General features: G+C 34.3%; 3 protein-coding genes across 4 annotated transcripts; all 3 read left to right on the top strand.

The window, feature by feature from the left end:
- The first annotated feature begins 504 nt into the window (after positions 1-504).
- LOC11445247 (putative disease resistance RPP13-like protein 1) lies at positions 505-5,713 on the top strand. The gene is made up of 3 exons (XM_003627763.4): positions 505-4,458; positions 4,952-5,034; positions 5,373-5,713. Exon 1 carries the CDS (start codon positions 674-676, stop codon positions 4,409-4,411), a length of 3,738 nt encoding a protein of 1,245 aa, XP_003627811.1. The 5' UTR covers positions 505-673; the 3' UTR covers positions 4,412-4,458; positions 4,952-5,034; positions 5,373-5,713.
- A 3,048-nt stretch (positions 5,714-8,761) lies between these two features.
- Positions 8,762-13,486, top strand: LOC11444088 (silicon efflux transporter LSI2). 2 transcript variants are annotated; one of them, XM_024772527.2, is made up of 4 exons: positions 8,762-9,100; positions 9,952-11,216; positions 11,311-11,500; positions 13,050-13,312. In XM_024772527.2, the coding sequence occupies exons 2-4, from the start codon at positions 10,035-10,037 to the stop codon at positions 13,310-13,312; spliced, it is 1,635 nt and encodes a 544-aa protein (XP_024628295.1). In that variant the 5' UTR covers positions 8,762-9,100; positions 9,952-10,034. The 2 variants fall into 2 exon arrangements, with proteins under 2 accessions (XP_024628295.1, XP_003627812.1); XM_003627764.2 differs by lacking the exon at positions 8,762-9,100 and having other exon boundaries at positions 10,035-11,216; positions 13,050-13,486.
- A 2,014-nt stretch (positions 13,487-15,500) lies between these two features.
- LOC11445114 (putative disease resistance RPP13-like protein 1) lies at positions 15,501-19,792 on the top strand. Its single transcript, XM_003627765.4, has one exon. The coding sequence runs from the start codon at positions 15,773-15,775 to the stop codon at positions 19,529-19,531; it is 3,759 nt and encodes a 1,252-aa protein (XP_003627813.1). The 5' UTR covers positions 15,501-15,772; the 3' UTR covers positions 19,532-19,792.
- The last annotated feature ends 4,197 nt before the right edge of the window (positions 19,793-23,989 follow it).

The following is a 23,989-nucleotide window of genomic DNA, read 5'->3' on the forward strand; positions in this document are numbered from 1 at the left end:
AAAAACTCTTAACTGTTTATCGGTCTATCTATTCTAACATTTTTAATTTATCTTTCTTATACTATTAATGAAAAATAACTTCGTAAAGTACCAATTCATAATTTCACTTTTTTTAAATAAAATTAATTACATTTTTTATATGTGAAATGATCAAAACAACTTATAATTTAGGACAAAGAAAATAATTGCTTCCTTAGTAGAAAAAGAAAAATAAAAAGAAAATCTATAGTGCACAATTACTGAAATTTTAGAAACTACTATCAGGAAAGTAAATAATAGCAGAATTTAATGAAATTGACAATGTCCCAACAACCCACCATGAATTTTCTCAGCACCCATCATTCATTCATTACCACTCATGACTTTTCACACCATATCTTTTGACTGTATTGCTTGGAAGATTCAAAATATATTGGCTGACTCTCATCAAAGAAAATGACATTTACTAACCATGATGTATTTTTTTTTATTTTTTTTTATCAAAGCACTAAAATATAAAAGACAGGAGAGGCCTGAACCAATACAGCACAGTCACAAATGTATTGCAAGTCATCATTAACAAAATTGCTAATTAGTATTAACTGGCTCAATCAACATTAATTCACTTGCATAAGCTGAATTTCATATTTGCAATAGTTTTTTTCTTTATCATCAGGCTCCTCCCTTTTGTGCTATGGCTGTTGAATTTATTGGCAGTGCTCTTCTTTCAGCTTCCCTTCAGGTTGCATTTGACAGGTTGGCTTCTCCTGAAGTTGTGGACTACTTTCAAGGAAGAAAATTCAATGAGAAGCTTCTTAAGAAACTCAACATCATGTTTCTATCCATCAATGTTGTTATCGATGATGCGGAACAAAAGCAGATCAGAAATCAACAAGTGAAAGCATGGCTCGATGCTGTCAAAGATGTTGTGTTTGAAGCAGAAGATTTATTAGATGAAATTGACATTCAAGCCTTTCAATGCAAACTCGAAGGTGAATCTCAATCCAGTCCTAACAAGGTATGGAGTTTTTTGAATGTTTCTGCAAATTCATTTGACAAAGAAATTGAATCAAAGATGCAAGAAGTTCTTGAAAATTTAGAATATCTTGCTAGCAAAAAGGATATACTAGGTTTGAAAGAGGCTAGTAGTAGTACTAGTAGTGCTTTTGGTGTTGGATCATGTAGTCAAGTGTCGCGAAAATTGCCTTCCACATCTTTGCTCGGTGAAACCGTTTTATATGGTAGAGATGTTGACAAAGATATTATATTGAATTGGTTGATATCTCATACTGACAATGAAAAACAATTTTCTATAGTTTCTATTGTTGGTATGGGTGGGTTGGGTAAGACCTTGCTTGCTCAACACTTATATAATGACTCAAAGATGGTGGATGAATTTGATGTCAAAGCTTGGGTTTGTATTTCCGACGAATTCGATGTTTTCAAGGTAACAAGAGCGATTCTTGAGGATATCACCAGATCAACTGATGATAGTAGAGACTTAAATATGGTTCAAGAAAGGTTGAAGGAAAAATTGTCAGGGAGGAGATTTCTTCTTGTTTTGGATGATGTTTGGAATGAAAAATGTGACGAATGGGAATGTTTGCAGACTCCATTTAATTATGGAGCCCGTGGAAGCAAAATTATCGTCACTACGCGCAGTATGAGAGTTGCTTCTTCGACCATGCGGTCAACTAAAATACACCAGCTAGAGAGGTTAAAGGAAGAACATTGCTGGCTATTATTTTCTAAACATGCATTCCAAGATGAAAATCCTCAATTGAATCCTGAGTTGGGGGACATTGGTAAAAAGATAGTTGGAAAATGTACGGGATTACCTCTAGCCTTGAAAACAGTTGGAAGTCTCTTGTACACAAAATCATCTTTGGCGGAATGGAAAACTACACTGGAAAGCGAGATATGGGACTTACCTGAAGAGGTTAGCAATATTATCCCCGCTTTAAGACTGAGCTATCACCACCTTCCTTCTCATTTGAAGAGATGTTTTGGTTATTGCTCTTTATTTCCAAAAGATTATGTGTTTGATAAGAAGCATTTAATTTTATTATGGATGGCTGAAAATTTTCTACAATGTCCTCAACAAAGTAAGAGTATGGAAGAAATTGGCGAAGAGTACTTTGATGATCTGTTATTGAGATCTTTTTTTCAACAATCAAGTCAAGACAAAACATGTTTTGTCATGCATGATCTTCTCAATGATTTGGCAAAATATGTATGTGGTGCTTTTTGTTTCAGGTTGGAAGTTGAAGAAGCACAAAATTTATCGAAAGTTACTCGTCATTTTTCATTTTTAAGAAATAGATATGAATCTTCCAAGAGGTTTGAGGCCTTATGTAAAGCTGAAAGATTGCGTACATTTCTTCCATTTAGCAGGAATCGTAAAGTGCCATCTTTTCTCAATGAATTCTGGATGTCTGGCCCTTTGTTGCATGAGTTGCTTCCCAAGTTTAAGCTTTTACGCGCTTTATCTCTGTCTTGTTATGTGAATATGATCGAGGTTCCTGACACTATAGGAAATCTTAAACATCTCCGTTATCTCGACCTTTCTGATACAAACATAAAAAAGCTACCGGATTCAATATGTTTTCTCTTTAACTTGCAAACACTGAAGTTGAAGAATTGTCAATTTTTGAAGGAGTTGCCTTTAAAATTTCATAAACTCATTAATTTGCGTTATCTTGATTTTAGTGGAACTAAAGTGAGAAATATGCCAATGCATTTTGGAAAATTGAAGAATCTTCAAGTGTTGAATTCATTCTGTGTAGAAAAAGGTAGCGACTGTGAGTCCAATATTCAACAGTTAGGCGAACTAAATCTTCATGGAACACTATCAATTTCTGAGTTGCAGAATACTGTCAATCCCTTTGATGCATTGGCAACAAACTTGAAAAATAAAATACACATTGTGAAGCTAGAGTTAGAATGGAATGCAAACAATGAAAACTCGGTGCAAGAAAGGGAAGTGCTTGAGAAGCTACAACCTTCAGAACACTTGAAGGAACTATCAATTAGGAGCTATGGTGGAACAAGATTTCCATATTGGTTTGGAGATGATTCACTATCTAATTTGGTGTCCTTGAAGTTGAGTAACTGTGAAAAATGTCTCTTGTTGCCTCCTCTTGGAATTTTACCATCTCTCAAGAAACTAAGCATTATAGGGCTATCGAGTGTAGTGTTTATTGGCACCGAGTTTAATGGAAGTAGCTCTTCAACTGTTCCATTTCCATCCTTGGAAACTTTACAATTTGAGGATATGTATGAATGGGAAGAATGGGAATGCAAAACCATGACAAATGCTTTTCCACATCTTCAAAAGCTTTCTTTAAAAAATTGTCCAAATCTAAGAGAGTATTTACCAGAGAAACTTCTTGGTTTAATTATGCTAGAAGTTTCCCATTGTGAACAACTTGTGGCTTCTGTTCCTAGGACTCCATTCATTCATGAGTTACATCTGAATGATTGCGGAAAGCTTCAATTTGATTACCATCCAGCTACTTTGAAAATTCTCACGATTTCTGGATACTGCATGGAAGCATCACTGCTTGAGAGTATTGAGCCTATCATATCCAATATCTCTCTTGAAAGAATGAATATTAATTCTTGCCCGATGATGAACGTTCCAGTTCATTGTTGCTACAATTTCCTTGTAGGATTGTACATCTGGAGTAGTTGTGACTCTCTAATTACATTTCATCTTGATTTGTTCCCAAAATTAAAGGAGCTCCAGTTTAGAGACTGTAATAATCTTGAGATGGTTTCACAAGAGAAAACTCACAATCTCAAACTTTTTCAAATATCCAATTGTCCTAAATTCGTGTCATTTCCAAAAGGAGGACTCAATGCACCTGAGCTAGTAATGTGTCAATTTTATAAATCGGAGAACTTGAAATCATTGCCTGAATGCATGCACATTCTCCTTCCATCGATGTATCATCTAATAGTACAGGACTGTCTGCAACTAGAGTTGTTCTCTGATGGAGGTTTGCCTTCAAACTTAAAACAGTTGCATCTTCGCAATTGTTCCAAACTTTTGGCATCACTGAAATGCGCTTTGGCAACAACAACTTCTCTACTTTCTTTGTATATCGGAGAAGCGGATATGGAGTCTTTTCCTGATCAAGGGTTTTTTCCGCATTCTCTTACTTCCCTATCCATCACTTGGTGTCCAAATCTTAAGAGATTGAATTACTCGGGTCTCTCCCATCTCTCCTCTCTTACAAGATTGTATCTTTCCAGCAGCCCGTTACTCGAATGCTTACCAAAGGAGGGTCTGCCCAAATCCATTTCAACTCTACAAATCTGGGGCAACTGTCCATTGCTCAAACATCGTTTTCAAAAACCGAATGGAGAAGATTGGGAGAAGATTCGCCACATTCAATGCATAATAATTGACAACGAGATAATAACATGAACTGGAAAGCCATTCACTAGTTCTTCTATTCTCTACAATATGATCAGGTATCTATATATTTGTATCTATTGAAATATTGATTCATACCGTCATCCATTACTATGATAGAGTAACTCATGTTTATTTGATGTAATTCATCTGTCTCATTTGAAGTATCACATTTGAAATATTTGTCTGTCTCATAATCATATTGTTTTTCATTGTAGATTACCATCGAAGCATTACTTACTTTTTTCTATTAATATACCCTTATTACGGCATCTCAATTGTCAACTCACCTAACTAGTTTCAAAAGAGAAAAAAAATCAGCTAACTAGTTCACTAACTACTAATAAGCGTACTTTAGTAATAAAGCTCATTTTATTATAAAATTAGTACACTCAATGATTTTCTTTAGAAATGTGCATAACCTTAAATGACAATATGAGAGAAGAAATAATATTGCACTCTCTAGTTAGGAAGAGGATAGATCAGCTTACATCTAAGTTTAATTTCAAACAAATATGTTGCTTATATTTAATTTTCATGTTTGGTGTGCAGCCAAACACCTGGAAAATGGGAAGCACAAGTTCTAGTATCGGTTCCATCAAAACTAAAGTGCAATAGCTCTTGCATTTTGTTGGGTAAATTCATTTTCTTACTTGCAATCTGGCTTAAATCTGCTTAGTTCTTACTTACATTATTTTGTGAAATGTCTTTTTCCTATGACAATAATAATACTAATCTTAGTCTCAAAAAGTGTTGAGAAAACACAATATACTCGGTATTTCAAATTTCCAACCTAATTAGATTTATTCATGAAAAAATAGGGTTAGACTATGTGTGGCTATGTCAAAATATTTAACAATGTTGCTTTCTGCTATGTTAAAAGTCTCTTCTAAAATGTAACTAATGTTTAAAAGATTAGGATGTGTTTGAATTTAACAATGTTTTTTATTTCTCAAATATTGATTGTTTCTAGTTGGACGAAAAGCTTGCACCAACTAAAGTACGTCCTCGGATTGGAAATATCAAGATCGAAAGCTGGATGTAATGTATCCCAAAGGAAATATCAAGTACGTCCTGTTATCAGCAACTTGCAGATCCTCTAACCAAACATTTCGATCATGTTCCCTTATCCTAGTTTGTTAGAGTAAAGTAGTATAAATACCTTTTTTCTCTGTATTATACAACATGTAAATGTAATACAATATGATTTTGCATTAACAAGATGAGTCTCTATTCATTCTAAAGCCAAAACTGTTGTTTCAACAGTTAAAGACTTTTGTTCTGCATGTTATCCATCATGGTATTTAATGACTGGTATTATTAAGCTGCTTCATAGTGACATAAAAGTTGTGGCTAGGGTGTTTCTTGGGATATTATGATTTAAATATTAAAGTTGTCAAAGTGTCCCGTGAACCTGGCTCAGTTTGTAAGGGACAATGCGTGATATATGCAGGGCCAGGGTTCGAACCCCGGACATTCCACTTATTTACAAGGTGAATTTCTAGCCCACTAGGCTACTTGACCCAAAAACAAAGAAGTTGTCACAGTTTATTTTTCTTAATGACTAAAAGTTGTTTTTATAAAGAAGATTGATTGTTGGAATGTATAGTTATTTGAAATTCTGAAACTGAAATTTTTGATGTTCATGACAAGAATCTGAGATCATGCAAGGCTTTACCGGATACCTTATGTGGAAGTCAACATAAACTAGCTTTCCGCGATAACTTTCAATGATGTAGGTTGGATTTGTTTCAGTCTCTTTTAAGCTTTGCTTGGTCAATGTTCAAAAGCTACGGTTAACTCTACATATTTATCTATGTTAATAGTATACTCCGATGAACCTCATAAGATGTTTCAGTATCCATGTGTAGTTTCTGGTTTCAACGTTATGCAATTTCCATAAATGTTGATATGATATGATTGATAGACTTGCTTATTTAAAAGATGATGTTTCCTGCAATAATAGGCAATGTTTCCTGTTATTAGAGTTTGACAAATCATATTGTTTTGAAACTAGTTTATGCATTATTTTGCTGATAAAGAGTATGACTCCATCTTACATGAATAGGAACGACCTTACAAAATCTTCAAGGTCAACTACATGTTACAAGATTTCGGTATGAAAAGAGCAAAAGGGGTTATCGCGTCCCCGGGCTGGACAGAGTGCGTGTTGTGCTAAATTGGCATGACACCGTGTTGTCAATTTAGCGGACAAGAAATGAGCGATTATTTAACAACGGCGTTCTTTTTGCCTTTTCTTTTACTGATATTCTTTCTCCTTTTCCTTCTTCTTTTATCAGTTACCAAAATTCTTGCGGAGTAATAACAATAATAACTAGAATGGAAATACCTATAACAAAGCAATAATAATGTCGTGCGTGTGTAGATAGAGACAAGAGGAACCTGAAAATGAGAAAATGCAAACAAAGTTGTTCAAACATCTGAAAAAGAACCATGGAGAAGAATAAAAAGAATTCTCTCGAAAACGTGAATTAGTTAAAGAGTACTTTTTTTTAGTAAATATTATGCAGGGAAAATTAACTATCGGTTTTAATCGATGTTTTGGATTCATTAAGAATAAAAGTAAGAACATCTACACATTCTCACACACAATCTTGTCCTTGAGACAAAATCCAATGATAAATTTTTGATTCATAGACCTTAATCGATTCTTCAACACCTGTTTGGTAATTCTTCAAGACAGTGAGAGCGATTCACAAGAAGATTAAAACAGGTTCTAATAGTGGCGATTCATCGTTCAGAACAGGAGAACTTCAAGGATAAAAATAGTGTTAATATTAATAAACAATCATGGTTAAGGGTTTTCAAAATTCTGTGAAGTTTGAATACAGCTTATTAGATCTAAAAATCTTCCAATTCTTGATGTTAGACAAATTGATGGTCTTGATGTTTCCAACGCATAATTTGCACTTGTGTGTTCTTGGTGATGATTATAGATAATAATTGTGTGTAAGTGTGTAACTGTTCTTACTTTTGTTTTGAATGAATCTGAATCATTGATTAAATTTGACGGTTTATTTTATATGCTCCACCAATGATGGATTTAATTGAGCCCTCATAAAATCCACCGTTTTTTATACTTCTTTTAAGGGAGTGTTACTTAAAATTGCAACACTTCTTAATGTAGCATCACTATGGACAGGAGCAATGTTGGAGTCTTTTATTATTAAAATGCTTTTTCAGTCCCCCAATTTTTTGGAATAAAAAGTTTTGGTCCCCATTTTAAGAACTTTTTTTTTTTTTTTCTTCCTCCAACTTAACATCCTGAAAGAGATATCTACATTTCGTTTTCGATTGTGATCGGAAAAAACAAGCATTTCAATTGATTTGGGTTGCAAGAAGTCAATACCCAAATTTGATGCCAAACTTACCAAACTAGATGCCAAACTTGGAATGCAAATTAGATATCAAACTATAGTCACTAGATGCGAAACTAGAAGTGCAAGAAGTCAATACCCAAATTTGGTTTGCGTTTTTATGTTTCTCATAGTTAAACTATACGTACCGTTTTTATATTAAATTGTTTGATAACAAAATTTGTTTATAAAATACTCGAGTTTGATCTTTTAATTAAATTGTCTTTTATCAAACTTTACTTACTTTTGAACAAAAACTAAATTATCATAGCTTCTTTAAAAATTAGATGATCAAGACCCAAAACTGTTTATTCACAAAATTGATAAATTGTGCCTCTAAGAGGGGTGAATTTTAATGTCACTAATTTGGTGAATTTTATGGTCAATTGCTATTAAATAATAAAAATAAATAATGTATTATTAGAAACACTAGATTAATTTTGATATTTTGAAAATAGTCATGAGACTTAAATTTTTTATCATATAAACTTTCTCATATCATTACATACAAATTTGCTTCTGCAAATAAATTCCGCAACGGGCATCATGCATATATTTAATAAATTTACAATATTACCAATATAATTTTTTTTTTAATATAATTAACACATATTTTGTCCTCGTGAGTTTAGCTCAGTTGGTATGGACAATGTATAATATATACAAGGTCCAAGGTTCGAACCCCGACCATCAACAAAAAATTAACAGTTCATTTTTTTCCTACAAAAGAGGGCAAACCCCAATAATGCACATGTCATTTTCTAGTTAAAAATGAAGACTAAATTTTTTATATAAGCTGCCAACAAATTTGTCTTATTGTCATATATTAACCATTAATATTTACCTATAAAAAAAGATTTGTCATTTTCCATGATTCCATTCATTAAAGTCTGAAGTTTCCTGTTCACCAAAGAAAAAGTCTGAAGTTTAAAAAATCTGAAGTGTGAACAACCTAGTGACTACAAATTCATCTTTCAAGATGAATAATCGAGATGTGTGGGGTTTGAACTCTAAACCTTACATATATAAGACAATGTCCTTAACAACAAAGATAAGTTGACATGAATTTTTCGTTCATGGTTTTAATAATTATTATAGTTATAATTTGCAGTTCACATATAAAATAGTGTCATGTTTCACTATGTGACTATGAGGTGTGAAGACACCTCAATGATCCATATATATAGATATGGATACATGCTACAATTTTAACTATCTTATTCCTTAAAAAAAATAAAAATACACTCTCTCAAAAAGTTTATAGTTTTTCATGCAGATGAGAAAAATTCAATTCGAGGATAGGAAGTGGACATGAGCTTGCAAGGTGTGTGGTAAACGTTTTGTGCTGTTTTTTTTTTGAAGAACGTTTTGTGCTGTTTTATTAGCCTTCTATTTTCTTTAAATATATATGTTATATAAGATGATATTATCTTTGCTAATATTTTCCACAACCAATTATCTATAGTGGCATAGAATTGAACTAAATTACTTTGCATGCCATTTTTTCTTTTTTTTGATAGATGCCATTTTTTATTTTCTAAAAGTGTCATTGATTTAGCTGAAAATGTGTTTTATATGATCTAAATATTTTCCATTTCGGGGTTTTCTGAATTGGTTTGATTCTCTTAGAAGAGTGTAGAGACTTGAATTTTCTGAAAGAAGTAGTTAAGTTTTATTCAATACTAAAAAAAAGAAAAATTAGTGAGGGAAAACGCGAAATCCCTCTTTATTTCTGGCACTAAATTTTATGACGAGGAAATTTGCGAGGGATTTCATTTTTTCCATCACTAATTTCCCTCGCTAATTTTGCTTTTTCTGAATCCTACAAATTTATAGCTAGATTTTGTTAGAATCTACAACATGGTTTTTACTCAATGTTGAATTTCTATAAGATACCTTAAACATATCTACTCCATCTTATTGATCAATGATCTTTGTTGATGTCAATGATTCACAACTCACAATATTGCAGTCTCATAGTAGTAGATTGAATAAGATCATGTTGGAATCACGGTGAGTCTCACAAAATCACATTGACAATGTAATTTTATTGAAGCTCCTTGCAGCTTTTGCTAAAATCACGGTAGCACATCGTGATTCTAATAAAACAATAAACTCTCAAAAGGTTGAATTTTTGCCATGCTTTTTTCTAACCAATTCCTTTTTCTTGTTCAGGAATTTTCATTTCAACCAAAGTGATCCATGTAATTAATGACCTAAAGGCGGTGTTTTAGTTTTTTGATCTTTGAATCAAAATAATGGCACTAGCTCCTATTCCAAAAGTTGTTCTAGGTTCAATTGCCTTTGCAATTTTCTGGATATTAGCAGTTTTTCCAGCAGTTCCTTTTCTACCAATTGGTAGAACAGCAGGATCCCTATTAGGTGCGATGCTTATGGTAATATTCAGAGTTATAAGTCCGGACGAAGCTTACGCCGCAATCGATCTTCCGATTCTTGGTCTTCTATTCGGCACAATGGTTGTTAGTGTATATCTTGAAAGAGCAGACATGTTTAAATACATAGGAAAGTTACTTTCTTGGAAAAGTAAAGGGCCAAAGGATTTACTTTGTAGAATTTGTTTGATTTCAGCTTTATCAAGTGCATTTTTCACAAATGACACTTCTTGTGTTGTTTTGACCGAATTCGTATTGAAAATTGCAAAACAGCATAATTTACCACCTCAACCTTTTTTGCTTGCACTTGCTTCAAGTGCTAACATTGGTTCCTCAGCTACACCAATTGGTAACCCTCAAAATCTTGTTATAGCTGTTCAAAGCAAAATTTCATTTGGAGAGTTTTTGCTTGGTATTGTTCCAGCTATGCTTATAGGAGTTGTAGTTAATGCTTTGATTCTTATAGCTATGTATTGGAAATTGTTATCTGTTCATAAAGATATTGAGGACCCGACTGCTGAAGTTGCAGCTGAAGAAGAGGTTAATTCTCATAAATTTTCACCAGCTACAATGTCTCATTATTCATCGGCACTTAATTCTCAAGAGTTGAATGGATACCTAGTAGAACCTTGTAGTATTCAAAACTCTCCTCAAGTTCATAATCCACGTAACCGATTAATTTCGAGTGATGGTGAAATTGATAGGTTTCATGTTGGTAGCACAACTGATTCTGCTAGAAATTCAACTGCTTCAAAGGAAGGGACTAATAATGACTTGGCTTCTCAAACAAAGGAGGAAACTAGTCCGACAAAAACCGTTGTCGAAGTAGATAGAACAACAGAAGGACATGATTTGATCTCTTCGGAAGGAAAGGAGTATTTAAGCGCTGAGTGGAAGCGTAGATTGTGGAAATCTTGTGTTTATATGATCACATTAGGAATGTTGATTGCAATGCTTCTTGGTTTAAATTTGTCGTGGACTGCAATTTCGGCCGCTTTAGCTTTGATTGTTCTTGATTTCAAAGATGCTGGGCCTCCTTTAGAGAAGGTACTTCAAAACTATAAAACTTGGCTACTATTATTCTTGTGCTAGTTCAAAATTGAACAAATGTCTTGACTTTTTTTTCTTCTTGTTGATACAGGTTTCATATTCACTTTTGATATTCTTTTGTGGAATGTTTATCACAGTAAATGGATTCAACAAAACTGGAATTCCAAGTGCTTTATGGGAGATGATGGAGCCTTATTCACGAGTTGATCGTTCTAGTGGAATAGCGATACTTTCTCTCGTTATACTTGTCCTATCAAATTTGGCTTCAAATGTACCAACTGGTAAGTGAATGATTATTAGGTCGGGGGCCTTTGTCCTGTTGAAACCATTTATTAACTGTAGAGGATCCTTACTTATGATTTCCGTCCCAAAATATTTCATATATGTTTGGTGTCTAATGTTTCATTTTTTATTTCTTTTCTGTTCTGTTTGTCATATGGTGTTTGTAATTAAATGCATCAATTTGGTATGGTAGGAGCATGATTTGTAAAGTCTTTTTTCCCCATGCTGTTCACTGATAGTTTCAAGGATTCAAAAATGGATCCTATAAAGCTCTTGTGATTTATTTATGTGGGCCAATCATTTATATTCTATTTATGGGAGGAATCAACTTGTATGCAACATCTTCTCAGTAAAAAACTTGCTTGAAACGTGTTAGGAGAGAGAAAACAGATCTCAAATCTATTTACATCAGTATAGTGAAAAAATGACCTGGTCGGTCGATTCAGTCGAAATCGGCTAGTCTTGGTTCAACCAAGGTCGGGTAACACTCGTATAGAACCGAAGAACTGTAGTTGAACTGCGGTTGGTTCAGCCGGTTTGTAATATTTTGTTCAAAAAACTTCGTTTAATATTTATTTATCAAACCATGGTCTCACGGATTCAACTTCTGGTCCAGTTTTGATGACATTGGTTAATGTTGTGTAGTTCAGACAGATAAGTTAGGTTAATATTGAGTAGTTCAGACAGATAAGTTACTAGGTATGTTTTCCATATCAGATTAGGCCTTTAATTTGGGACAATAGGAATTTACCTTTGATGGGAGCATTTGTTATAATTTTCGTACTGTTTTTTCCAATAATAAACAACTTTCTGATTGATAGAAACTGTTCCTGTCATTAACTAGGCGACATCTTGTCAAAAAAGTTCACTGAGGCGACTTTAAAGTGCTGTTGATTGCAAATTTCGTAATAATCCAAGAAATACATGAACTTTCATGGTTGTTTGCAGAAATCATTAAAGCACTTGAATGTCTTCTTTAAAGATTTTCAATTCAAAGGGGTGCCAATATAATAGCTCCTGCCCTTTTTTATTTGCATCCTACAAAATTTACACCTTACAAAAAGGGGGTGGAAAATCATTTAGTAAAAGAATCAAGGAAAAACAAAAAAGTTCACACATATGTTTCTCCGTAGATCAGTGCAAGAGTAAAGGATCTTTACACCTTACAATATTTTGGCACTTGGTTCTCCTGGTCCCCTACCTAAAAAGACATGATAAAAATCAGAAATATTTTAGCTTGGAAAATTTTGTGAAACATAAACAAAGCAGCTATGCTCCTGGACATGCTTAGAATTTTGGTAACATGTAAAACATGAATAAAACAACCAATTGTTGGATTGCTAAATTTTCCTCAGCTCATTAGAAGTTTTATTTCTAATGCTAAAACTCAAGAATTATGTTTGATAGAAAATTACAATCATTGCTCCAAATATTTCCTCTTCCTATCTTTGAAAATTTTACAGTAAAATAATTTAGTTATATCCATCTTCGGAGGAGATATTTTGATCTTATGTATCATTGACCAATCTTGTGTTTACATTTTTCTAGTACTATTGCTTGGAGCAAGAGTTGCAGCCTCGGCTGCTGCAATTTCTCAAGAAGATCAGAAAAGGGCATGGCTCATATTGGCTTGGGTCAGCACTACAGCAGGGAACCTGTCACTATTGGGGTCAGCTGCAAACTTGATTGTTTGTGAACAAGCTCGCCGAGCTCCAAACCTATCATACACATTAACCTTCTGGAGTCATTTGAAATTTGGCCTCCCTTCAACTATTATAGTTACTGCTATTGGTTTGACACTCATAAGATGATGAAAAATTGTTGTTGAATTCCAAAAGGGTCCTGTAGTAGAAATTTACGTACAAGCAAAATCGATTTCTTGATATACAAGTTAAAGGGTATATGAGAAAATACATACATGTAAATGAGTACCGAGTTTTCTATAGTTTGAGCATTTGTGTCAAATAAGCAAGTGATTGTGATGATTCCAAGCTTTTAAATTGAAAAAAGATTAGCAACCAAGAATCAAACATCCACACACCATATACATGCTCTAGGCTTCAAATACCATTGAGCAACATTATACTCTATATTGTTTGATTTCAACCAATTCCAAGAGCTTGATAATTCGCATGAGAATTATATTATATCAAAAACTTTAGTGAAAGATGCTCCAATAATTTCTAAACTTGTGATCATTTTTTGGCATTAGGAATAAGGCAAAAATCTGCAAAATGCAATAAGAAAAAACTAGCTCATGAATACAAAGAAAATGTTACTACAACTGACATTTTCAAAATTCAACAATAATCTTGAAAATGCAAGTCGTAGCAACATTGTCTTTGTTTTGATGAACTAATCCTTCATGGTTGTATTTTGCAGATTTCTTCATTCTTCCTAATGCCAAAAAAGGATCACAAGTAGAAAATATTGGAACAATTGTCACTAAAATTTGGGATAAATTATAATTGTCATAGGAGTTATCAAAACTCCTTGCATCTCAATACAGTTTTAGGTCAAGATAGTTCGTAGAATACTGGTACACAATTTTAATCTTGGTTCTATACTTAAGACTCTCATTATTTAATTATTATATGCATGTGTAACAGCACCAAGAACTAAATAATCAAATGATTATGTATGAAACCAAGTTTATATTTCCCAGTGAAAGAAACATAACAAACTAACATTTTAACACAAAATAAAGTGGCTATAAAATATTCCTGCTTGACTCAAAATAGCAAGTCATTAACATAAAGTTTCACATGATCAAATTGAGGAGCATCAAACCAAAGTTTTATTATAAACTATAAAATTATAGTATGAAAAATAACTTAAAATAATCGTTTCATATTGTAGCATTGTCATTGTAAAAACAACCATTACCTGTAATCACTGAGTCATCATATAGATACATAAAGCATATCATTTTTATGCTAAAATCTCTTTAAAAAATAAAATAAAATTAATGATTAAATCTAGCATTGCAGAAATCTGAAAATTTTGAGTTAGATTCTCATGAAAAACATGTCCTACAATCAATTCTATTATGATTAAATCTGGTTTTAAAATTAGAGATTGTTGTACAAAGATTAACTACTTGGTAAATAGAGTGTCAATAGTATAATTAGTCATGGAATTATCTCATATTAAAAATAAAAAAAAAATTATACGCATCAAATAACTATTAATGAGAGCAAGTATAAAATAGAGATCAGATAAACTTATCGGTAAGTAAGATTATTGCATGCAAAATTGACCACCGATGTAACTCATCGAGCATCTCTAGCATCAAGTCATGAGACCTGCAAAATAATAAACAATTACACAATAACTGAGGTGTGACATAGTCACCGTGTTTAAAGATTTATCCATATCATAAGCACAAATATCCCTGGCTATAATAAGTCCATCCCTCGATACGAATCATATTTGGAGTTACAGAGCAACTTGAATTTGTAATGAACACAAGAAATATTATTATTCAAGAAACTCAGTGTAAGTGGAGGGGAGAAATAATTTTGTTGTACTCAGAAAAAATGAAAGGGAGAGAGTATGTATGTATATTATATATATGTTCATTGGTGTTTTTCTGTCTCTCATTTCTTTTTCCAAAATTGTGTGTTTAAATAACATGAATATAAGCATTGTATCTCACCTCCATGCATATTGAAGGTTTTGAAGGTTTTTCCAAATTCCCCTCCCTTCCCATCCAAACTCTCAAAGGAAGGTTAATATAAGATGAAAGGAGTATACTGTAAATTTCATTGGTTATTCACAGCTTTACCAATAGTCATCTACTGAACAGACCAAACAATCTAAACTTGCTTAAACAATTAATTATTGATAAATGAGTAAACAAAGTAAGAAAATGAAAGTTGAATGAGTTTCACGACAAATTTGTTGGAAGAAGTTTTTTGGCAGCATTTGTTGGGTTTATTTATTTGGTAGGTAGCCCACCTTCATTGAATTTTCTTAAACTATCCATTTAGTTAAATCAAAAGAATAGAGCACTGATTGATTATATACTAACAAATAGAATAAACTAACCCACTTGCAAATAATTTATTCATTTTAAATATCCTTTTTGAATTCATTTCTGCACTTTCACCATGTGAATCAACTTGGATAATATGATATTATAACTTTGTATATTTGGGAAGACCCAACACAAAATAGTTCATATCAGAAAATAGCTCACTAGTAATAGCTCACTTTACTGCATAGAGTCAGCTGCACTTTGCATTTGCAATCTTTCTTTTTGTGCCATTATGGCAGTTGAATTTGTTGGTGGTGCTCTTCTTTCCGCTTTCCTTCAAGTCACATTCGAAAAGCTTGCTTCTGCTGAAATCGGAGACTACTTTCGAAGAACAAAACTCAATCACAATCTTCTAAAGAAACTCAACATCACACTTCTCTCCATCGATGCTGTGGTCGATGATGCAGAACTGAAGCAGATCAGAAATCCAAACGTGAGAGCATGGCTTGATGCTGTCAAAGATGCTGTGTTAGATGCAGAGGATCTCTTGGAAGAAATTGACTTTGAGGTTTCCAAATCTAAGCTGGAAGCTGAATCTCAATCTACTACTAACAAGGTATGGAACTTCTTCAATGCTTCTTCCAGTTCGTTTGACAAAGAAATTGAAACAAAGATGCAAGAAGTACTTGATAACCTAGAATATCTTTCTAGCAAAAAGGATATACTAGATTTGAAAAAGTCTACCAGTAGTTTTGATGTTGGATCTGGTAGCCAAGTGTCACAAAAATTGCCATCAACATCTTTGCCTGTTGATTCTATTATCTATGGCAGAGATGTTGATAAGGAGGTTATCTATGATTGGCTAAAATCTGACCCTGACAATGCAAACCATCAACTTTCAATAGTCTCTATAGTTGGTATGGGCGGGATGGGTAAGACCACGCTAGCCCAACATCTATACAATGACCCAAAGATGAAGGAAACATTTGATGTCAAAGCTTGGGTCTGTGTGTCAGAAGAATTTGATGTTTTCAAGGTAACAAGATCAATTCTTGAGGGTATCACTGGATCAACTGATGATAGCAGAGACCTAAATATGGTTCAAGAAAGGTTGAAGGAAAAATTGACAGGGAAGATATTTCTTCTTGTTTTAGATGACCTTTGGAACGAAAAACGTGACAAATGGATGACTTTGCAAACTCCTTTTAATTATGCGGCACATGGAAGCAAAATTCTTGTCACTACCCGTAGTGAGAAAGTTGCCTCAATCATGCGATCAAATAAAATGCTTCAACTTGATCAATTAGAAGAAGAACACTGCTGGAAGTTGTTTGCTAAACACGCGTGCCAAGATGAAGATCCTCAACTTAATCATGAGTTTAAGGACATTGCTAAAAGGATAATTACAAAATGCCAAGGATTGCCTCTAGCTTTGAAAACAATTGGAAGCCTCTTGTACACAAAATCATCTTTGGTGGAATGGAAAATAATATTGTCAAGCAAGATATGGGATTTACCAGAGGAGGAGAACAACATCATCCCTGCTTTAATGTTGAGCTATCATCACCTTCCTTCTCATCTCAAGAGATGTTTTGCTTATTGTGCCTTATTCCCCAAAAATTATGTGTTTAAAAAGGAGCATTTAATTTTATTATGGATGGCTGAAAATTTTCTACAATGCTCTCGACAGAGTATGAGTATGGAAGAAGTTGGGGAACAGTACTTCAATGATCTATTTTCGAGGTCATTTTTTCAGCAATCAAGGCGGTATAAAATGCAATTTATAATGCATGACCTTCTCAATGATTTGGCAAAATGTGTAAGTGGGGATTTTTCCTTTACATTTGAAGCTGAGGAATCGAATAATTTGTTGAACACGACTCGCCATTTTTCATTTACAAAAAATCCGTGTAAAGGTTCCAAAATATTTGAGACCTTACACAATGCTTATAAATCGCGCACATTCCTACCATTAGATATGACATCCTATGGTATTCCATCTCAATACCGGATATCTAGCACAGTGATGCAAGAGTTGTTCTCAAAGTTTAAGTTCTTTCGTGTCTTGTCGTTCTCTAGTTGCTCCTTTGAGAAGGAGTTGCCTGATACCATAGGCAATCTTAAACATCTCCGTTATCTAGACCTTTCTGGTAATTATAGCATAAAAAAGCTACCTGATTCAGTGTGTTATCTTTACAACTTGCAAACACTGAAGTTGAGGCATTGTTGGGGTTTGGAAGAGTTGCCCTTGAATTTGCATAAACTCACTAATTTGCGTTATCTTGATTTTAGTGGAACTAAAGTGAGAAAAATGCCAACGGCTATGGGGAAACTAAAACATCTTCAAGTGTTGAGTTCGTTTTATGTGGACAAAGGTAGCGAGGCCAATATTCAACAGTTAGGAGAACTCAATCTTCATGAAACACTATCAATTTTAGCGTTGCAAAACATTGACAATCCCTCTGATGCATCTGCAGCAAATTTAATAAATAAAGTACATCTTGTGAAGCTAGAGTTAGAATGGAATGCAAATAGTGATAATTCAGAGAAAGAAAGGGTAGTGCTTGAGAAGCTACAACCTTCCAAACACTTGAAGGAGTTATCTATCCGGAGCTATGGTGGTACACAATTTCCAAGCTGGTTTGGAGATAATTCATTATCAAATGTGGTGTCCTTAAAGTTGAGCAGTTGTAAAAACTGTGTGTTGTTGCCCCCACTTGGAATTTTGCCATCTCTCAAAGAACTGGAGATCGAAGAGCTATCTGGGCTAGTGGTTATTGGTAGTGAGTTTTATGGGAATGGGAGTGGTTCTTCTTCTGTTATTATTCCATTTGCTTCTTTGCAAACCTTACAATTCAAGGATATGGGGGAATGGGAAGAATGGGATTGTAAAATAGTGTCGGGTGCTTTTCCATGTCTCCAAGCACTTTCTATAGACAATTGTCCAAATTTAAAAGAGTGTTTGCCTGTGAACCTTCCCAGTTTAACGAAACTTCGAATTTATTTTTGTGCACGGCTTACTTCTTCTGTGTCATGGGGCACATCCATTCAGGACTTACATATAACTAATTGTGGAAAGCTGCAATTTGATAAACAGCTAACTAGTTTGAAATTTCTCAGTATTGGTGGACGATGCATGGAGGGATCGTTGCTTGAATGGATTGGGTACACCTTACCACATACCTCTATCCTGTCAATGGAAATTGTTGATTGCCCATCTATGAACATTATCCTAGACTGTTGCTACAGTTTCCTTCAAACTTTGATCATCATCGGTAGTTGTGACTCTCTAAGGACCTTTCCACTGAGTTTCTTCAAAAAACTTGATTATATGGTATTCCGAGGGTGTAGGAATCTTGAACTGATTACACAGGACTATAAGCTTGATTATAGCCTTGTGTATATGTCAATTACAGAATGCCCAAATTTTGTATCTTTTCCCGAGGGAGGATTCTCTGCACCCAGTCTGAAGAATTTTGATATTTGTAGATTGCAGAATTTAAAATCATTGCCAGAATGTATGCACACTCTCTTTCCATCTCTTACAAGCCTAACTATTGACGATTGTCCACAATTGGAGGTGTTCTCTAATGGAGGTTTGCCACCAAGCCTAAAATCCATGGTACTCTACGGATGCTCCAATCTTCTTCTGTCCTCACTGAAATGGGCTTTGGGAATCAACACTTCTCTAAAACGTCTGCATATTGGAAATGTGGATGTGGAGTCTTTTCCCGATCAAGGGTTGCTTCCACGCTCTCTTACTTCTCTCAGGATTGATGATTGTGTAAATCTTAAAAAACTGGACCACAAAGGTCTCTGCCACCTCTCCTCTCTTGAAGATTTGATTCTTAGTGGTTGCCCCAGCCTTCAATGCTTACCAGTGGAGGGACTGCCTAAAACCATTTCAGCTCTACAAGTTACGGATTGTTTGTTGCTTAAACAGCGATGCATGAAACCTAATGGTGAAGATTGGGGGAAGATTTCTCACATTCAATGTGTGGATCTCAAAGATGATTTTTCCTTTGAACCGCATTTTTTGAAGTACCTTTAGGTACCTTTACGACTGCTTTTCTATTGTAAGCTGGCCATGTGGTTATATATAGGGTCACCCCCTCCTTTTGCAGATTAGGTTTTAATTGGTTTAAATTTGTATGAACTAGTTAAAGCTCTAGTGAAGTAGATTTGATTCCTTTGTGTATCTTTTCTTTGCTATCAATAAAATCGAGGGACAAATCATTTTCTTTCCTTTACCTTGTAACAAGGAACCTATCAAGGTACAATCTTGGACAAATACAATCTTGTTTATTGGAAATGTTTCACTTTAGTTTGCAAACAATAGTAGCACAAGTTGCACCTTAATTGCTAGTACATATTAAAGAAAGATGATTCAACCTACTTTGAAAATATCAGGTCAAGTTTCATACATGTTTTTGGTATATCTCATGAATTGTTGCACATTTAGATTTGTTGGTGATTTTCAAAATAATGGAATTACTTTAGAACCAAAAGTTGTAACTCTTAATGGGAACCATTCGTATACATTGGAACATTATTATTTATTATTAATAATGAACCATGACATTGATTCAAGTATATATGGTTATAACCTTTGGCAAAAGGGTGCTTAATGAATCATGGCATTGATTCAAGTTAAATAGGTGTTTTCTCTCATGTGAAGAGTCATATAATGCACTATAAATGCTTGACATTTGGGCATTAGTTGAAGAGACAAAAACCACACAACTACACACAATTTGGACAGAATTTTGTTACATTAACAACATAATTCTTCACCATTCTATTATTCTAAATCATCCATCAATTCTCTAATGCATGAGTGAATTGCTGGAACCATAAATCTGTAAAATACTGTTAGGAGATACGCTTGGTGTGGTTGTGCAATACACGTCAAGGAACTCATAGTATCCTGAAGGGGATTCGCCGGTCATTTCTATTGCATCCAATATACATTTATTGGTGGGGGCGAATCGAACCTAAAGGTTAGTGTGGCAACCCCATACGCTTTGAGTTTTACATGCATGATCATTAAACATTTCAGGTTTCAAGTGCAGCAGCTTCTTCCCAACAAACAAAATATATAACAATCTTTAGGTTCGATTTCTATGGCTGCTTCATTGAAAGAAATGACTTCTGACTTTGTTAAGTTGGAAAAGTTTGATGGGGGAAATTTCATCCGCTGGCAAAAGAAGATGAAGTTTCTTCTTACAACATTGAAAGTGGCATACGTTCTGAACATGGCAAGGCCTGAGGAGAAGGATGATGAAACCGTTGCTGAGACAAGAGACAGACAGAAATGGGACAACGATGATTACATCTGCTTAAGACACATCCTGAATGGTATGTCTGACTCTTTGTTCGATATCTACCAGAGCAGCCCTTCTGCAAAAGACTTATGGGACAAATTGGAAACCAGATACATGCGTGAAGATGCAACAAGTAAGAAATGGAATAGCATAAAGGAAGAATAGAACTTTGGTAGAAATGGTTAATGCCATGTTGTCCTATTCTGGATTATCTAAAGGATATTGGGGTGAAGCAATGCTAACAGCATGTTACATCCTCAATAGGGTTCCAAACAAAAGGAACAAAATAACCCCATATGAACTTTGGAAACAAAGAAAGCTTACTCTTAATTATTTGAAAGTTTGGGGTTGTAGAGCAATTGTGAAAGTGCCTGAACCAAAAAGAAAGAAATTGGGTGAAAGAGGAATTGAATGTGTATTTTTAGGCTATGCAGAAAATAGCAAAGCATACAGATTCTTGACTATTGAATCGAATGACTCATATTCTTTTAATACAGTAATTGAGTCAAGAGATGCAATTTTTCAAGAAGATAGATTTAACTCAATTTCTTATCCCAAGGATATTGTTCATTCTAATGTTCAAAATTTAGAAAACAATGAATCTGATATAGATACATTGGATGGTTCAGAACTTAGAAGAAGTAAGAGGATCCGGAAAGAGAAAGATTTTGGATCTGATTTCTTCATGTTTCTTGTAGAAGGAACAGGTAAATCCATAAATAGTTATGGACCAATTTGCTTTAACCTTGAGAGTGATCCGGTAACATATGAAGAGGCTATAAAATCTCAAGATTCAGCTTTTTGGAAAGAAGCTATTCAAGAAGAAATGGATTCAATTATGGGTAATAAAACTTGGAAAGTGGTAGATCTCCCACCTGGATCCAAACCGATAGGCTGTAAATGGATCTTTAAAAGGAAAATGAAAGTGGATGGTACCATTGATAAATTCAAGGCTAGACTAGTTGCTAAAGGGTTTACGCAAAAAGAAGGCATTGATTATTTTGATACATATGCACCTGTTGCAAGAATTGCATCAATCAGAATGCTAATTGCACTGACATCCATCCATAAGTTTGTAATCCATCAAATGGATGTTAAAACTGCTTTCCTAAATGGAGAGTTGGATGAAGAGGTATATATGAAACAACCGGAAGGGTTTGTGATCAAAGGTCAAGAAGATAAAGTGTGTAAATTAACTAAGTCTTTATATGGGTTGAAACAAGCACCCAAACAATGGCACCAAAAGTTTGACCAAGTTGTGTTAGCCAACGGATACATCATAAATGAATCTGACAAGTGTATTTACAGTAAATTCCAAAATGGAAAAGGTGTCATGATTTGCTTATATGTAGATGACATGTTGATCTTTGGTACAAGTATAAATGAGGTTGAAGAAACTAAAGCTTTCTTATCCAACAATTTTGATATGAAAGATTTAGGAGAAGCTGATGTGATTTTAGGAATTAAAATCATAAGAGATGGTAACCATATTGGTTTATCCCAATCTCATTACATAGAAAAGGTGCTTCAGAAATTCAATCATTTAGATTGTAAACCGATCTCTACCCCATTTGACCAAACTGTCAGTTTGCAACCAAACAAAGGTTGTCCTGTGGCACAACTTGAATATTCTAAAGTAATCGGATGCTTGATGTATGCTATGACTTGTACTAGACCTGACATAGCATATGCTGTTGGAAGGTTAAGTCGGTATACTAGCAATCCAAGTAAAGAACACTGGCACGCTGTGAAAAGAGTATTAAAATACTTAAAGGGAACAATGAATTATTGTTTAACATATAGTGGAGACCCTTCTGTTTTGGAAGGATACACAGATGCTAGTTGGGTAACGTATGTTGAAGATCATGCTTCCACAAGTGGATGGATCTTCAACCTTGGTGGAGGTGCAGTTTCTTGGGGGTCAAAGAAACAAACATGCATTGCCGACTCCACCATGGCTGCAGAATTTATTGCATTGGCTGCAGGGAGTAAAGAGGCAGACTGGCTAAGAAATTTATTGTATGACATACCAGTTTGGCAAAAGCCAATGGCGCCAGTATCCATACATTGTGATAGTCAATCCACACTATCAAAAGCTTATAGCCAAGTTTATAATGGGAAATCAAGGCATATTGGTTTAAGACATAGCTATGTAAGAGACTTGATTTCTAATGGAATAATTTCCATCATGTTCGTAAGAACAGAGAAGAATCTTGCAGATCCTTTGACGAAAGGTCTGACAAAGGATATGGTGTTGAAGACATCATTGGGGATGGGACTCAAGCCCATATCTAATTGATTACCAATAGTGGAAACTCAACCCACACTTGAGTAGCATCAAGTCTTGGGTTCAATGGTGAAAGTACACTATTAGAGTAATTGTAGTACTTGACAATAGATACATCCCAAAGGTAAAAGTACTTGGACCATAAGAAGAAAAAAGGTAGGATGAGGTTTTCCTCTTAATGGACATATAGCATATATTTGCTGGAATGCATACTTATGGGGCATTCCCGATATAGTCTACCTATGTGAGAATGAAGTTTGGCCGCTTCACGGAGTTCAAGGGCTTGACTCTTAAATTCTCATGAAAAGGGATATATGACACAAGGCCTTCTTAATGTGTCATCTTACAAGTCTCTTTATCAATGGTACCGAGATTCTATGTGTACGTTATGCACACTTGTTCTAATAGATAGTTGGTTCAAAGCTTGCCTACCATACTATTTGGGAATGAGCGAAAACTTAACTTACTAAGTAATTGTTCAAATCGCGAGATACCATTATCTGAAGGCATGGAATTTCCGGATTTATGTGATTTAGTATTTTGAAAATGGTGGGGGATTGTTGGTGATTTCCAAAATAATGGAATCACTTTAGAACCAAAAGTTGTAACTCTTCATGGGAACCATTCATATACATTGGAACATTATTATTTATTATTAATAATGAACCATGACATTGATTCAAGTATATATGGTTATAACCTTTGGCAAAAGGGTGCTTAATGAATCATGGCATTGATTCAAGTTAAATAGGTGTTTTCTCTCATGTGAAGAGTCATATAATGCACTATAAATGCTTGACATTTGGGCATTAGTTGAAGAGACAAAAACCACACAACTACACACAATTTGGACAGAATTTTGTTACATTAACAACATAATTCTTCACCATTCTATTAT

Source organism: Medicago truncatula, chromosome 8, assembly GCF_003473485.1.
Source record: "Medicago truncatula cultivar Jemalong A17 chromosome 8, MtrunA17r5.0-ANR, whole genome shotgun sequence".
NCBI lineage: Eukaryota > Viridiplantae > Streptophyta > Magnoliopsida > Fabales > Fabaceae > Medicago > Medicago truncatula.

Coding starts and splice junctions, on each gene's coding strand:
- LOC11445247 (XM_003627763.4), top strand. CDS start 674: ATGGCTGTTGAATTTATTGGCAGTGCTCTTCTTTCAGCTTCCCTTCAG.
- LOC11444088 (XM_024772527.2), top strand. CDS start 10,035: ATGGCACTAGCTCCTATTCCAAAAGTTGTTCTAGGTTCAATTGCCTTT. Junction 11,217..11,310: donor CTGGGCCTCCTTTAGAGAAG/GTACTTCAAAAC, acceptor TTGTTGATACAG/GTTTCATATTCACTTTTGAT. Junction 11,501..13,049: donor GGCTTCAAATGTACCAACTG/GTAAGTGAATGA, acceptor ACATTTTTCTAG/TACTATTGCTTGGAGCAAGA.
- LOC11445114 (XM_003627765.4), top strand. CDS start 15,773: ATGGCAGTTGAATTTGTTGGTGGTGCTCTTCTTTCCGCTTTCCTTCAA.